The sequence below is a fragment of the Podarcis pityusensis genome (genome assembly GCF_964106645.2).
Source record: "Podarcis pityusensis genome assembly, chromosome: 6".
NCBI classification, from domain to species: domain Eukaryota; kingdom Metazoa; phylum Chordata; class Lepidosauria; order Squamata; family Lacertidae; genus Podarcis; species Podarcis pityusensis.
In genome coordinates this window covers 92,447,787-92,461,914 of record NC_138030.1, presented here as the reverse complement: position 1 = coordinate 92,461,914, position 14,128 = coordinate 92,447,787, and the positions used below count along the sequence as shown (strand labels likewise).

At 44.9% G+C, this 14,128-nt stretch overlaps 1 protein-coding gene across 1 annotated transcript in view; it reads left to right on the top strand.

Annotated features, from left to right (window-relative positions):
* The window catches only part of LHX4 (LIM homeobox 4), a gene marked incomplete at its 5' end in the record, with an annotated part of 79,353 nt that overhangs the window by 19,082 nt on the left and 46,143 nt on the right, over nucleotides 1-14,128 (top strand). The window contains one exon of the mRNA XM_081012280.1: nucleotides 13,422-13,593. Within this exon, the coding sequence (XP_080868406.1) occupies nucleotides 13,422-13,593 (172 nt within the window). The remainder of the gene's footprint in view (nucleotides 1-13,421; nucleotides 13,594-14,128) is intronic.

The following is a 14,128-nucleotide window of genomic DNA, read 5'->3' as shown; positions in this document are numbered from 1 at the left end:
CAAATTGATTTTCGAGGATTATCTGAACTTGAAAAAGGGTGAGAAAAATCATAATCAATCTGATTTAAACCCAACAAGCCTTTAATTGCTTCCACCCTTTGATCTCCTAGCCAGGGGTAACATTTTTAGGGGTTAATTATGAACCTCTCCATTATGGAAACACTGACAGAATCTTAACTAGAGTGGCATGGGTGGAACTGTGATGATCAATGGAGGATAGAATTGTACCATGCAACTCTAGTTGAGATTCAGTTGAAGTCAGTTTGAGCATTGAATCATTGAATCATAGAATCATAGAGTTGGAAGAGACCACAAGGGCCATCGAGTCCAACCCCCTGCCAAGCACGAAACACCATCAGAGCGCTCCTGACATATGGTTGTCAAGCCTCTGCTTAAAGACCTCCAAAGAAGGAGACTCCACCACACTCCTTGGCAGCAAATTCCACTGTCGAACAGCTCTTACTGTCAGGAAGTTCTTCCTAATGTTTAGGTGGAATCTTCTTTCTTGTAGTTTGGATCCATTGCTCCGTGTCTGCTTCTCTGGAGCAGCAGAAAACAACCTTTCTCCCTTCTCTATGTGACATCCTTTTATATATTTGAACATGGCTATCATATCACCCCTTAACCTCCTGTTCTCTAGGCTAAACATGCCCAGCTCCCTTAGCCGTTCCTCATAAAGCCGTTCCTCAAAACCCCTCCCCCTCCTCCTCCTCCTCCTCCTCCTCCTCCTCTTCTTCTTCTTCTTCTTCTTCTTCTTCTTCTTCTTCTTCTTCTGCAATACTTTGCCGGCAGAGGCATTTTCGCTGTCATTACAGTGATTAAATAAAAAATGTCTTTGTAAGAAAGGCTTCTGTGGCTTTCAGTGTGAAGCTGGCTTCTCCCTCTACCACTGGGATTCTGTTGACCTTTCTATGGATGTTTTAGTACAGATTGTTTGACTTGCTGATTTGTGTTTCAATTGCGTTTTAAAAATTGTTTCATTACTGTGATTTATTGTTGTTTTACTCGTATCGTACATTGCCTCAAGTGCCAAATTGTAGGCAGAGAATGCACACTTTCTATCTATCTATGGCCCACTATACAATACCGTTGTACAGATTTCTCTGGTAATGTATAGAAAGGACTCTGAATGCTCAAAGCACTATATAAATGTTTAGGTAAAGGTAAAGGGACCCCTAACCATTAGGTCCAGTCGGGGACGACTCTGGGGTTGCGGCGCTCATCTCGCTTTATTGGCCGAGGGAGCCGGCGTACAGCTTCTGGGTCATGTGGCCAGAATGACTAAGCCGCTTCTGGTGAACCAGAGCTGCACACGGAAATGCCGTTTACCTTCCTGTCGGAGCGGTACCTATTTATCTACTTGCACTTTGACGTGCTTTCAAACTGCTAGGTGGGCAGGAGCTGGGACTGAGCAACAGGAGCTCACCCCGTCGCGGGGATTTGAACCGCCGACCGTCTGATCGACAAGTCCTAGGCTCTGTGGTTTAACCCACAGGCCACCCATGTCCCTTCCGTGTTTAGTTGCTATTAAAATTGACCTCTACAATAAATCAAGTTATTTTTAAAATTCTGTTGATTAAATTCTGAAGCTCTATTTTTTTATTTATTTGTACATCTTTAATTTCAAGCACAAGAAGTCACAATAGACTGATTATGCCATCAGTATGCTTCATTGTGTGTTCTGTACGTGGCAACTTCCTGCAACTGATTAGGATCAAATTCTGCAACTGCCTTACGGGAGATGCTTCCCCTTGCTTAAGTCAGCACTTTAGGGCATCACTGAAGTTGTGCCCACTTGATTGACGTCACTGTTTCCATGGCAACTAATGCACTTCAAGGAGAAAACAGAGCATGGTTTTATTTTCTTTTTTTAAAAGGGGGACTAAAATCAGTAGCATAAACAAAATCCGCAGTGTTGGGATGCTATAAAGTTTTCATTGCCACTTATTGGGGAAAGCTGCATAACTCACTGATATTTCAGGAGCCTACGCAGTCTCAACCAGCTCAGGGCAGTAAAAAATTTATAGGGCCCAAGTCTGCATTAATTATGGCTTGCACACAACATGCGGGCGGGCTGAGTAAATAAGGAAGTTTCGCATCAGGACCAGTGCAATCCATCTCTCTAGGGAAAGGAGAAGACTTGAAATGTATGCTGGGGAGTTAAAGAGGTGGACATTAGTGGGGAGCGCATATATATAATGTTTATAGAAGCTTCTGGAAATCAGCCAAACAGAAGTCAGTCTGCCTCTTTGACAGTCTTCTTCTTCTTTGGCGATCACTCGTAGCTGAGTAAGATTGTCTTCCATGAACACGGTCTCAACAGTGAGTCTGTAAGTGACTGTGGAGGCTAATTCTGGATCCACACGTCCTTCCACAGTGGGGACATAGGTTTCCAGGCAGGAGTTGATCACGGTGAGGGTTTGCCAAGTGTGCCTTCCTCTTAGCACGTTTCTCCCTTGCGTCCTGAGTTCGAGTGTCTTCAAAGCCCAGGACACCTTTGGTAAAGGCTGTTCTCTAACTGGAGCGCTCGCAGGCCAGTGTTTTCACAGTTGTCGGTGTTTATACTACATTTTTTTAAGGCTTGCCTTGAGAGAGTCTTTGAACCTCTTTTGTTGACCACCAGCATTACGCTTTCCATTTTTAAGTTCAGAATACAGTGGTACCTCGGGTTACATACGCTTCAGGTTACATATGCTTCACGTTACAGACTCCGCTAACCCAGAAATAGTACCTCAGGTTAAGAAATTTACTTCAGGATGAGAACAGAAATCGTGCTCCAGCGGCGTGGCGGCAGCAGGATGCCCATTAGCTAAAGTGGTGCTTCAGGTTAAGAACAGTTTCAGGTTAAGAACGGACCTCCGGAACGAATTAAGTACTTAACCCAAGGTACCACTGTAGTTGCTTTGGAAGATGATAATCAGGCATCCGAACAACATGACCAGTCCAATGAAGTTGAGCTGCTGCCTAGGGACAGGTGGAGTTTCTCAGCTTGCCTTAATGTCCTGAGGACACATGCTTGCAGTTGGCCTGGTGTATAGATTCTGAAGAACAAAGGTCCACATACAGAAACAGTTGAATCTGACTTCAGTGCTGGCAATGAGCCAACAGCCTCCATTGCTCTTGAGAGCAGTGCCTTAGTTTAGGGGTCGTGGTGCACACAGGTCTGTAGTCCAACAGAGTGGAACAGCTGAAGAGTTAATGCTGTTTCCCTCAGTCCTCCTGGGATCTGTCTCCTGAGGCAGCTGCTTCACTCTGCCAAATGGTAGAGCTGCCCCTATTTCCAAGGCAAGGGGTACAAGCATGAGTGTTGCCTCAGTAATAGTCTCCCATGAATATGTCCTGATGTGTGGGGTATGAGAGGAAGAGGGGTTCGGTAGGCAATGCCACCAACTGAAGAGGCTTGTTTTAAAAGGGTTGCTTTTGGTGATGCTACAAGATTGCTATTGTTACCAGGTGCACCAACTCTGTGGGACACAGGTGGCGCTGTGGGTTAAACAACAGAGCCTAGGACTTGCCGATCAGAAGGTCGGTGGTTCGAATCCCTGCGACGGGGTGAGCTCCCGTTGCTCGGTCCCTGCTCCTGCCCACCTAGCAGCTCGAAAGCGCACAGTGCAAGTAGATAAATAGGTACCACTCCGGTGGCAAGGTAAACTGCGTTTCCGTGTGCTGCTCTGGTTCCCCAGAAGCGGCTTAGTCATGCTGGCCACATGACCCGGAAGCTGTACGCCGGCTCCCTCAGCCAATAAAGCGAGATGAACGCCGCAACCCCAGAGTCGGTCACAACTGGACCTAATGGTCCCTTTACCTTTACCTGCAACAACTCTATGGGGCTGAGGCCTCTCCCGGTGTGACAGTTGTCACACATGTGATGTGTGTAATGTCACACGCAATGTGTGCAGGAGTTCAGCCCCCCCATCAATGTTGGGTACATCTCAGCGCCTGTGATTATCATTTTCTCAGAGGCCAGAAAAGCCTAGAGCAGCCTTTCTCAACCTGTGGGTCCCCAGATGTTGTTGAACTACAACTCCCATCACCCCTAGCTAGCAAGGCCAGAGCTCAGGGCTGATTGGAGTTGTAGTCCAACAACATCTGGGGACCCACAGGTTGAGAACCGCTGGCCTAGAGCCTAGATCCTAGCTTTTAGATGCTGTGCTGAACTGACTGGGAATTCTGGCACCCTTCCCCATCCTCCTTTCAGATTATCTCCTCACTCAAACAGTTGTGGGGCTCAATGAAAATGTTGTTTGAACAGGTTGTTAAAAGAGAGGACATTGTCTTGTGTTGTCTTCTGAATCATGCAAGGACCCTCCTTCCAGCACTTAGCTTCTCTGAAAGACACTGACTTAGGGTTAAAGGAGTAGGTCCATTAGCTGGTAACCTAATCAGATCTGTGGCTGCTGAAAGCAAGCTCAGCTACACATGAGAGAGAGATTGAGAGGATGGAGGAGACTACCTAAGTGCTCATAAGTTGGACAAAGGAGGGAGATAACAAGGTTCATATTAGTTAAGCGAGGAAAAATGTTCCCTTGATGTAAATAAATGGCAACAGACTCCCAAATCTCAGCTTGATGCACAGCTGTTGCTGCTTCTGGGCCAGATTATCAGGTGCAATTTGTTACAGTTTGAAAAGGCGATTAATATTTGCTAGTGCAAGGTTACGCAGCTTTTGAGTTTTCTCTGAATGTGTTGTTTCACTGCCTTTGGGATGCTGATGAAGAATTCTGAGAACAAGGCACATACTAAAGTTGATTCAGTAAGCCTTACTTATGTTGCATTTCATAATTTTATTCTGTGGGGCTTGTTTTGTACGTATGCAGTTCAGTGAAATAGTACTCCTACAATGAGATAGGTGGTTCAGGGAATTAAGGAGAGCATGAGCGTTTTGAGTTAGATTGATGCAGAAGTAGAGGCTGCCTTTGGTGGTACCCATGTTTCATGAGTGGCTGGTGGCAGGGTTCTGACATTTGTTTTGATGCACAGTTCAGCACCTATTTGTGAGCAATGGAGAAGGTGGGCAGGAATGGGGAGGGAGAGTTATCTATCCAGTTTCATAACTGAGCTTAACACTGTTTCACACATACATGCTTCTCAGGCGATGACAATAACAAGGGATGAACTGCATGTGAAATGGCTACTAAAGGCAGAACTTTCATATCACCTTGGAATCAGAAAAACAGTTGGCTGGATTAAACTAACCTGGCAGGCTAGTAGGAGCCAGGACAAGGGCTCATTTTTATGCATTTAGCACCGTCATATTTTTGGTCAGGGCGTCTTCTAGGAGCCATAGGGGAGAGCTATGTAATGGATACCAACTACATATTTTTGGTCATAAAGGTAAAGGTCAAGGTACCCCTGACCGTTAGGTCCAGTTGCGGACGACTCTGGGGTTGCACGCTCATCTCGCTTTACTGGCCAAGGGAGCTGGCGTTTGTCTGCAGACAGCTTCCGGGTCATGCGGCCAGCATGACTAAGCCGCTTCTGGTGAAACCAGAACAGAACATGGAAATGCCATTTACCTTCCTGCCGGAGCGGTACCTATTTATCTACTTGCACTTTGACGTGCTTTTGAACTGCTAGGTGGACAGGAGCTGGGACCGAACAACGGGAGCTCACCCCGTTGCGGGGATTTGAACCACCGACCTTCTGATCGGCAAGCCCTAGGCTCTGTGGTTTAGACTACAGCGCCACCCGCGTCATGTTAATTTGGGTAAATGAGTAGGGCCCCCTGCAAAGGGCTGAACACATGGCCCCACATACAGTGGTACCTCGGGTTACAGACGCTTCAGGTTACAGACTCTTCAGGTTGCAGACTCTGCTAACCCAGATATAGTACCTTTGGTTAAGAACTTTGCTTCAGGATGAAACAGAAATCGTCCAACGGTGGCAGCAGGAGGTCCCATTAGCTAAAGTGGTACTTCAGATTAAGAACACTTTTAGGTTAGGAACAGACCTCCGGAACTAATTAGGTTCTTAACCCGAGGTACCACTGTACCATAAACCATCCACTCGCCACCAACATGCAACAGAAACAGGCTGGCGGTTCCTGCCATATGGTCCACACCATTGCAATTTAAGCAATACTGAAGTGGTAAATGGGAATCACATTTTTCCAGTGTCAAATTATTGCAGTTTGCGTTGCTGGGGTAGGGTGTGTGTGTGGTGATATTCTTCCAAAATAAGAGTTTCCACAAGGAAAGCATTCAGATCTCCCTACTCTCCATTGCTTATCAGATGTTTATTTCATGTGCTGAACCTGAAAGGTCCCAACAGTCTTAAGAAACAGTTCTAAAATGTGTTTGGAGCACCAAGCAAGTTCTCGGCCCAGGCAGTTTCAGTTTCTCTGAAGGACAATGAAACACTTTGAAGTTTCAGGAGCAAAGTACTCAGGATGTTCTGATATTAATGATGTGCAAAGTGCCCGATTAAGACATTTTCCAAATCCCTAGTCAATTCCGAGAATCCTGGAGAGTCATTAATCTCTGTCATATTTAGCACTCTAACATTTTAAGGTATTGCTTCCTATTTTTTTCGCAATACTGGTCAAGAGTCAGATTGAAAAGAGCCAAACACATAAAAGCTTCTAAGGCTATTCCTGGGGCCTTAAAAAAGCCCCACTTAAAAAAAAATATTTGTAATATAAGAAGCTTATGAAATAATTATAGGCCTGTAAGGTGTGCCAAAGCCATATGAAAAATTTCCCCTAATTTTATTGAAATTTCTTCACCTCCTCTTTCCTAAATATGTTTCATCTAAGCCAGGAATGGCCAAACTTGGCTCTCCGCTCCAGATGTTTTGGGACTACAACTCCCATCATCCCTAGCTAACAGGACCAATGATCAGGGATGATGGGAATTGTAGTCCCAAAACATCTGGAGGGCCAAGTTTGGCCATGCCTGATCTAAGCAGAGCCTTCCAAATTCTCCTTATATTGTATTTTACCATTTTTAAAAAGCCCTTCTCAAATTACCTACAGATGTTTCATGCAATAGTTTCACATACCCTCCAACATTTCTCTGATGAAACTAAGTGTCAGAGACCAGGCTGAGGAGTACAACTCTGTTGAGGAATGGCCTGCTCATGGCTATGATCCTGAAACTCCACAGGAGCAGTGGAGTAGTGTTGATTTGGAACAATGGTTTGCTGAGGGGCACAGATCAGAGGACAATAGCTGGGCATAACTGGGAGGTGAACAGCAAGAACGGGAAGAGAGTGAGCTAACCGACTCTCACTGGAAGATGTGCAGCCTCTCAGTCCCAAGGCTAGGAGATTAGATACGGTAACTTAACAAAAGGTTCAGTGGTTGAGAATTTTTACTATTTATACCCCTTTTATACATCTTACTGGGTTGCCCCAGCCACTCTGGGCAGCTTCTAACACATATAAAAACATAATAAAATATTAAACATTAAGAAAACTTCCCTATACAGGATTGCCTTCAGACAGCTGGGGGGTCAGATAACTCCAACATTTCTGCAATGGAAATAAGGACATCCTAAGGAAAAGCGGGACATTCTGGGATCAAATGAGAAACTGGGATGGCTTCTCTAAATCAAGGACGTCCCTGCAAAACAGGGACACTTGGAGGGTCTGGTTTCAGGGCCAAGGGCTCAAGACACTATAGCACTAAATGTGCTTTATGTGTGGTTGCCCTTGAACTTGGTCTGGAAGTTTCAGCTAGTACAGAATACTGCTGCACAGTTACTTTGGGGGGGCGTCCCATCACCACTATTAAAAGCATTGCGCTAGTTGCTAATCTGCTACTGAATTCAAGGTACAGAAAGCCCTCTATTGTTCTGCAGGAGGGTATCTGAAGAGCCACCTCTTCTCCACATCCCAACCCCGTTACTTTGACCTGTGAATGAAAATCTGTCGATTGTGCCACATGCCACTTTAGATAAAGCATGCTGTGATTTGAGCATATGCTTTCAGTATTGTGGTACCAGTTCATTAGCGACACGGGTGGCGCTGTGGGTTAAACCACAGAGCCTAGGACTTGCTGATCAGAAGGTCGGCGGTTCGAATCCCCGCCATGGGGTGAGTTCCCGTTGCTCAGTTCCTGCTCCTGCCAACCTAGTGGTTTGAAAGCACATCAAAGTGCAAGTAGATAAATAGGTACCGCTCCGGCGGGAAGGCAAATGGCATTTCCGTGCGCTGTTCTGGTTCGCCAGAAGCGGCTTAGTCATGCTGGCCACATGACCCGGAAACTGTACGCCGGCTCCCTCGGCCTATAGAGCGAGATGAGCGCCGCAACCCCAGAGTCAGTCACGACTGGACCTAATAGTCAGCGGTCCCTTTACCAGTTCATTTGCTGAAAACTTATTTTCTCCCAAACCTTCTCAAATTAGGCCGTAAACCTAACCCCCAGAGCAAGCCCCAACAAATTTAATAGGATTTACTCCTGAGAAGACACAATTAGGATCGCACTGCCAGTCTATTTTATTTCTGCAGTTTTACATTCCAGTTCAATTTTTATATTTCAGTACTGTTTTATATTCCACTTCTGTACACTGTACGTTTTCTGAATGTAGAGCAGTTTTTGAACCCTTAAGAAACACAAATAATAAACAAAAAAGAAGGGAGGGTTAATTCCTGTTGCCTTTTTGTACAAGACTAGTTCAAAAGCTTATTACCTCTCTACTGTGGATCCACCAACATGATTCAATGGGGGGGGCCCCCACATGCTGAGATTCCCGTATTGGAGGGGGTTGGACGAGATTACCCTTGGGATCCCTCTTCAATTCTATGATTCTATGATTCTAAGTCGCCTCCTTTTCCTGTACATTCTGTGATCTTGGCAAGTCCTGGAGGTGTGTCTGGGGTGGGCGAGTGAGAAGGTGCATGAGGACAAACGAGGGAAATGAATTTGTAGCTAGTCAATTAAGCAGCAACGCTAATCCAATTACGTATTGTGCTGAATGTCTACTGAGAGGCAAATGCAGAGGAAACATATTTATTTTAATAAGATGGGTGTTAGCTCAGAGGTGAATTGGAGACATTTGTTGCTTTAAAGCGCTAGACTCTAATCTGGTCACTATGCAGAATTCCATTAACATGATTCCTGTTATGTTAAATAATTTAGTTAAAATAAATTAGATAAATGAAAGCTGTTTGCCAGGCCTATGATAGCAGTGGAAGAGTTGGCCTGGCAGCCATTCACACAAAAGACAATTCTATTTAAGAAGACAAAGCGGGCGTATAGATTTTTTATTGACTCCTGCTTATTTTAGTCTTTCACCGTTCAAGCTAGGGAGGCGTTTTACCCCATTTTGATTGGCTTCTGTTTTGTGCCATGTGGGACCACCGGGTGGGATGAATTAGGAAAGCAGGGCCGTTCCATCTAATGTGATTGATTGTTTTAATTTTAAATTTTGTTATTGTGAGCTATTGTAAGGGTAAAGCAGAATCTCAGCATTGCAATAAACAAACAAATAGTGATGGAGAGGGGCTCAGTTATTGTTTTGGAGGTCCGTGGGGAGGACACTGAAGACTCGGCTACATTAGTAAAGGAAAAGCGTTTTATAACACAGTGACACCAGATGGCGCTGTGGAGTCCCGTCTTTCGCCAACGTGATTTCCCATTATGAAGTTTACAACGCGTTTTCCTGAAACGCATTTTTCATGTGTCTAGATCCTGAGATCTAATGCAAAGCAGCAGTCTTGACAAACAGCAGAGGCAAAGCTTTTCCTGAATTCGCCGCTCCAGTCTGCTGCTGCCTGAAATATTCCATGCTATTAACACTCTTTTGTCAAGTCAAATACTTTGATTAAAGGTAAAGGTAAAGGAAACATTAGGTCCAGTCGTGGCCGACTCTGGGGTTGCGGCGCTCATCTCGCTTTACTGGCCAAGGGAGCCTGCATACAGCTTCCGGGTCATGTGGCCAGCATGACTAAGCCGCTTCTGGCGAACCAGAGCAGTGCATGGAAACGCCGTTTACCTTCCCGCCAGAGTGGTACCTATTTATCTACTTGCACTTTGACGTGCTTTCGAACTGCTAGGTTGGCAGGAGCAGGGACCGAGCAACAGGAGCTCACCCCGTCACGGGGATTCGAACCGCCAACCTTCTGATCGGAAAGCCCTAAGCTCTGTGGTTTAACCCACAGCGCCAATTCCCATGGTGCCTGACCATTGGCCATGCTTGCTGGAACTGACGGGAACTGGAGTGCCACAGGCTCTGGAGGCTACCACGTTGACTACCCCTGACTTAAGGAATAGTCCTGTTTTTAGAAATCTGATAGTAAAACCCTCCTTCAGCCCCCCATAGGTGGTGTTGGGGCTGCCTTCCTAGTTGACTTTGAATAGGCTTGCATCAGCAGTCTTTATCGGTAGTCAAACAACTAAGAAGGACAGTGTACGACTTATGTACTACATCCCATTTAAAAAACGGCAACAATCTAATTAAAATGTTCTTGTACAACTTGGTGGCTGACTCATTCAACGAACGCTCCCTTTTGGCATTAGTTATCCCTGGATGAGGGCACAGCACTAACCCCAACCTTCTCCACAACAATGTTTTTCTGCATATTGGATTTACTTAGCACAGCTTCCCAGCCACATTGCTGGGACGCGTGGCTGGGGTTGCTATATTGCAGTGGCTTGGTTAAGAACAGCATGATCCCCACTGGGTCATCTGAAACCCACTGGTTTCGCTCCTTTCTAAAAAAATAAAAATAAATTGGCCTTGCTGGAGTCATCAGACAGCTTCGGAGCCGTTCAGCTGGTGGCTTGCTGAAAAGGACCATTCTGTTTGATCAAAGATTTGCAGCGTGAGCCCAGTTGAACTTGGGCAGGACATAGTCAGAAGCACTCTTTTTATTTTTCACTTACCGTATTTTTCGCTCCATAAGACGTACCTGACCATAAGACGCACCTATTTTTTAGAGGGGGAATGCAAGAAAAAAGCGATCCCTCTTGCTGTTCTGGCTTCTGGGATAGCTGCGCAGCCTGCATTCACTCCATAAGACACACACACATTTCCCGTTACTTTTTAGGAGGGAAAAAGTGCGTCTTATAGAGCAAAAAATACATTAAGTGCTGCTTCTGGGAAAAGGCTGCAGCTGAGTGCATGGTTTTGTGCATGCCTTTGCATGCGGGAAGGTATCTTGGCATCTCCTGATAGGACAACTGAGGTACTGCCAGTCATACAATACTGAGCTAAATGCACCACTGGCCCAACTTGGTCTAGGCAGCATCCTATGCTTTTCTAATGTTTTGAACCTGAAAACAGAACAAAGCGTTTGGTGAAGGAGACAGGAGGAACAGCAGGGCAATCTGGAAGTGAATTGCATTCATCTGTGGATTCTGGAACTGAATGTGCTCTGTTAATCACAATGAGTTTAAATAGCATTTTCCACAGGTCTTTTAAAAAAGCCTCAGTTCTTGATGGTTGGTGCCTTTGTGTTTAGAGTAGGAGACAGTTGCTCTGAAAAGCTGAAGGTGGTTTGATACAGGTATACGATGGGGGAAATATATAATTTACCTTAAAAAGCATTGTAAACTATTAAAACTATTGGAATAACACTTGTAGTTCAATGTTGAATTTTGGTTATAATGGAGATTTAATAGATGTGGATTAATAGACAAGATGCAGGAGGAAAAGGTTGATATGAGGACCCACAAAGGAGAGGGAGGGAAGTCCAGGAGATTCTTCGGAATTCTCTTTTTATGTTGGTTGTTTGATAATTGTTTGTAAATTTCAAAATACGGAAAAACTAAATATATATTTTTAAAAATAGATACAGGTATACAATATAGTGTACGCATTGCTTCCTTTGTCCCATGGTCATCTCTGGAGAAAGATGTCTTGTGAGTTTTTGATGGACTACAGAACCTTGCATGCTCTCTGACTCCAGAGACAGTGGTTGGTTATGTCTGTGCAGCAGGGGCAGCCATGGGTCTATCATTCCACCTTCAGTTCTCTTCAAAAGCAACGCCTGTCTCCAGCAATAGAAGGCTCCTCAATAAATAAGCCAATCAGCTTGGCTGTTTCATTTGGATTCCAATACAAAAGGTTCCATCGCTCTTGCTCCTGAGAAGTCTTTCCCGGCCATCCAGAGGATTTGTAGCAGCATCAAAAGGCAACAAATCATTGATATTTACTGTGAGCCAGTCTCCTGCCACTCCATCGCTACCCAAGAGGATAGCAAAACAGGAAGGCTCTGATGCATAAACATCTCTTGCAATATTACACTAAACCTGCTCTGCCGTTTGACTCCTCAGAAATCAATCTTCTTTCAGGCATGTATATCAGAATTTATGCGCATTGCTTTTACTGGGTAATCCCTTGGCAGATTTTTACAACACATTCCATTATTTCGAACTATAGGCGGATAGAAATAGAGACGAACACACAGATATGCACATCAGTATTACCTGTTCTGCCTGCAGACAGACACTTTATATATAGGCAGAAGCCCTCTTTAGTTGTTGGGCTTAAACTGGGGAGGGGGATAGTAATCCTATCTAGATCTACTTATAACAACTTATTTGGACATATATATTAAATTATACAGGGCCTTTCCACTCAGTGCCAGCCAGCCCATGAGGCTCAGTGAGGCAGTCAACCTTGAGCAGCAGGCTGGGGACAGCTGGGGGGCGGGCAGCAAATCTGGGCCCCCCAAAGGATCTTGCCACTCGCCACCTCCAGCGCTTGTCACCCATTGCCACAGCCTCCCCCACCCGGCTGCTCCTCTCTATTTGATTCAATTGGTGTATATATGGGACAAAGCTGTTAAATGGGTGCAATATTTGGATGCCCCTATTCAGACGATGATGATTTGTTTACAAGTATAATAACCAATAATTTAATTGTTTACAAGTATAATAACCAATGATATGAACCTCAAAATACAAACATTTTTTAAATGAACATATATACACAATAAAGCAATCCTATTATATAAGCACCCGTAATTAAATAATATGCCATAAAACAACAGCAGCAGGAGACTTGGGCTACGAGATCCAGGGCGTGCCTGTTTTAATATTCACCACAATTCCTGCAAGTCACAGGGATGGGTTTTCACAATAAATTCTGTGTCACAGTTCTGCGCAAGAGCTGATCTCGGCTACTAGCTCCTACAAGCTGTGTGGCAGCTGTCCCGAGCCGGTTTGAGGCTAGTTCATGTAGTGAACCGAGAGAAATGCCCAAATTGGTACGGATGGTAAGTCCAGACAGAGAAATGGTGTGCGAACAGCCGAGGAATATGAGATATCCTTTTGTTAGGAGCGCTGTTTGTTATACATGTTGAACCAGCAGTTCCAATACACCTTTCCCCACTTCAATTGTTCAAGCAACAGATTAGGTTGCTGCCATTATCCCTCTAGGTCAGAAATGGTCATACCTTGAAGTCTTTTCTTGCTCTGCAGTGTTTTTGGGTAGATTTTTTTTGTGTGTGGCTGATGTTCTTTCTTCCTCCGCCAGAGATCCCCCAGTGTGCCGGCTGCAACCAGCACATCCTGGATAAATTCATCTTGAAAGTCCTCGACCGCCACTGGCACGGTTCTTGCCTCAAGTGCGCAGATTGCCAAATGCAGCTGGCAGATCGCTGCTTCTCCAGAGCCGGGAGCGTCTATTGCAAAGAAGACTTCTTCAAGTAGGTGCAGAGTGATTGGCTGTGGTGATCTTTGTTTTCGTGTGTGAGTGAGGTGGGTGGGTGTTTTGGATCAGGTTAGCCATATTGATTTGTATGCTGTTGGTGGATTATTGTCATTGTCTTGTTGGGCTGTGTATGTGATAAAGGGGAGCCATACCGGGGTGAAGGCGTCTTCTTCTGTTTGTCCCCGTGTCAGTTTCAGTTTATTAGTTAATTTTTCTAGTAGGGCTGTTTCCCATACTACTTGGTACCATTGGTCCATGTTTACTCCTGACAGGTCTCTCCAGTGTCTGGTTATGGTGTTTCTGGCTGCTGAAAGTAGGTGCGTTAAATCCTTAATAAAATATTTTTTTTTTAAAAAAAAGTACCGTATTTTTTGCTCTATAAGACTCACTTTTTCTCTCCTAAAAAGTAAGGGGAAATGTGTGTGCGTCTTATGGAGCGAATGCAGGCTGCGCAGCTATCCCAGAAGCCAGAACAGCAAGAGGGATTGCTGCTTTTCATTTTTTTCCTTGTTTTCCTCCTCCAAAAACTA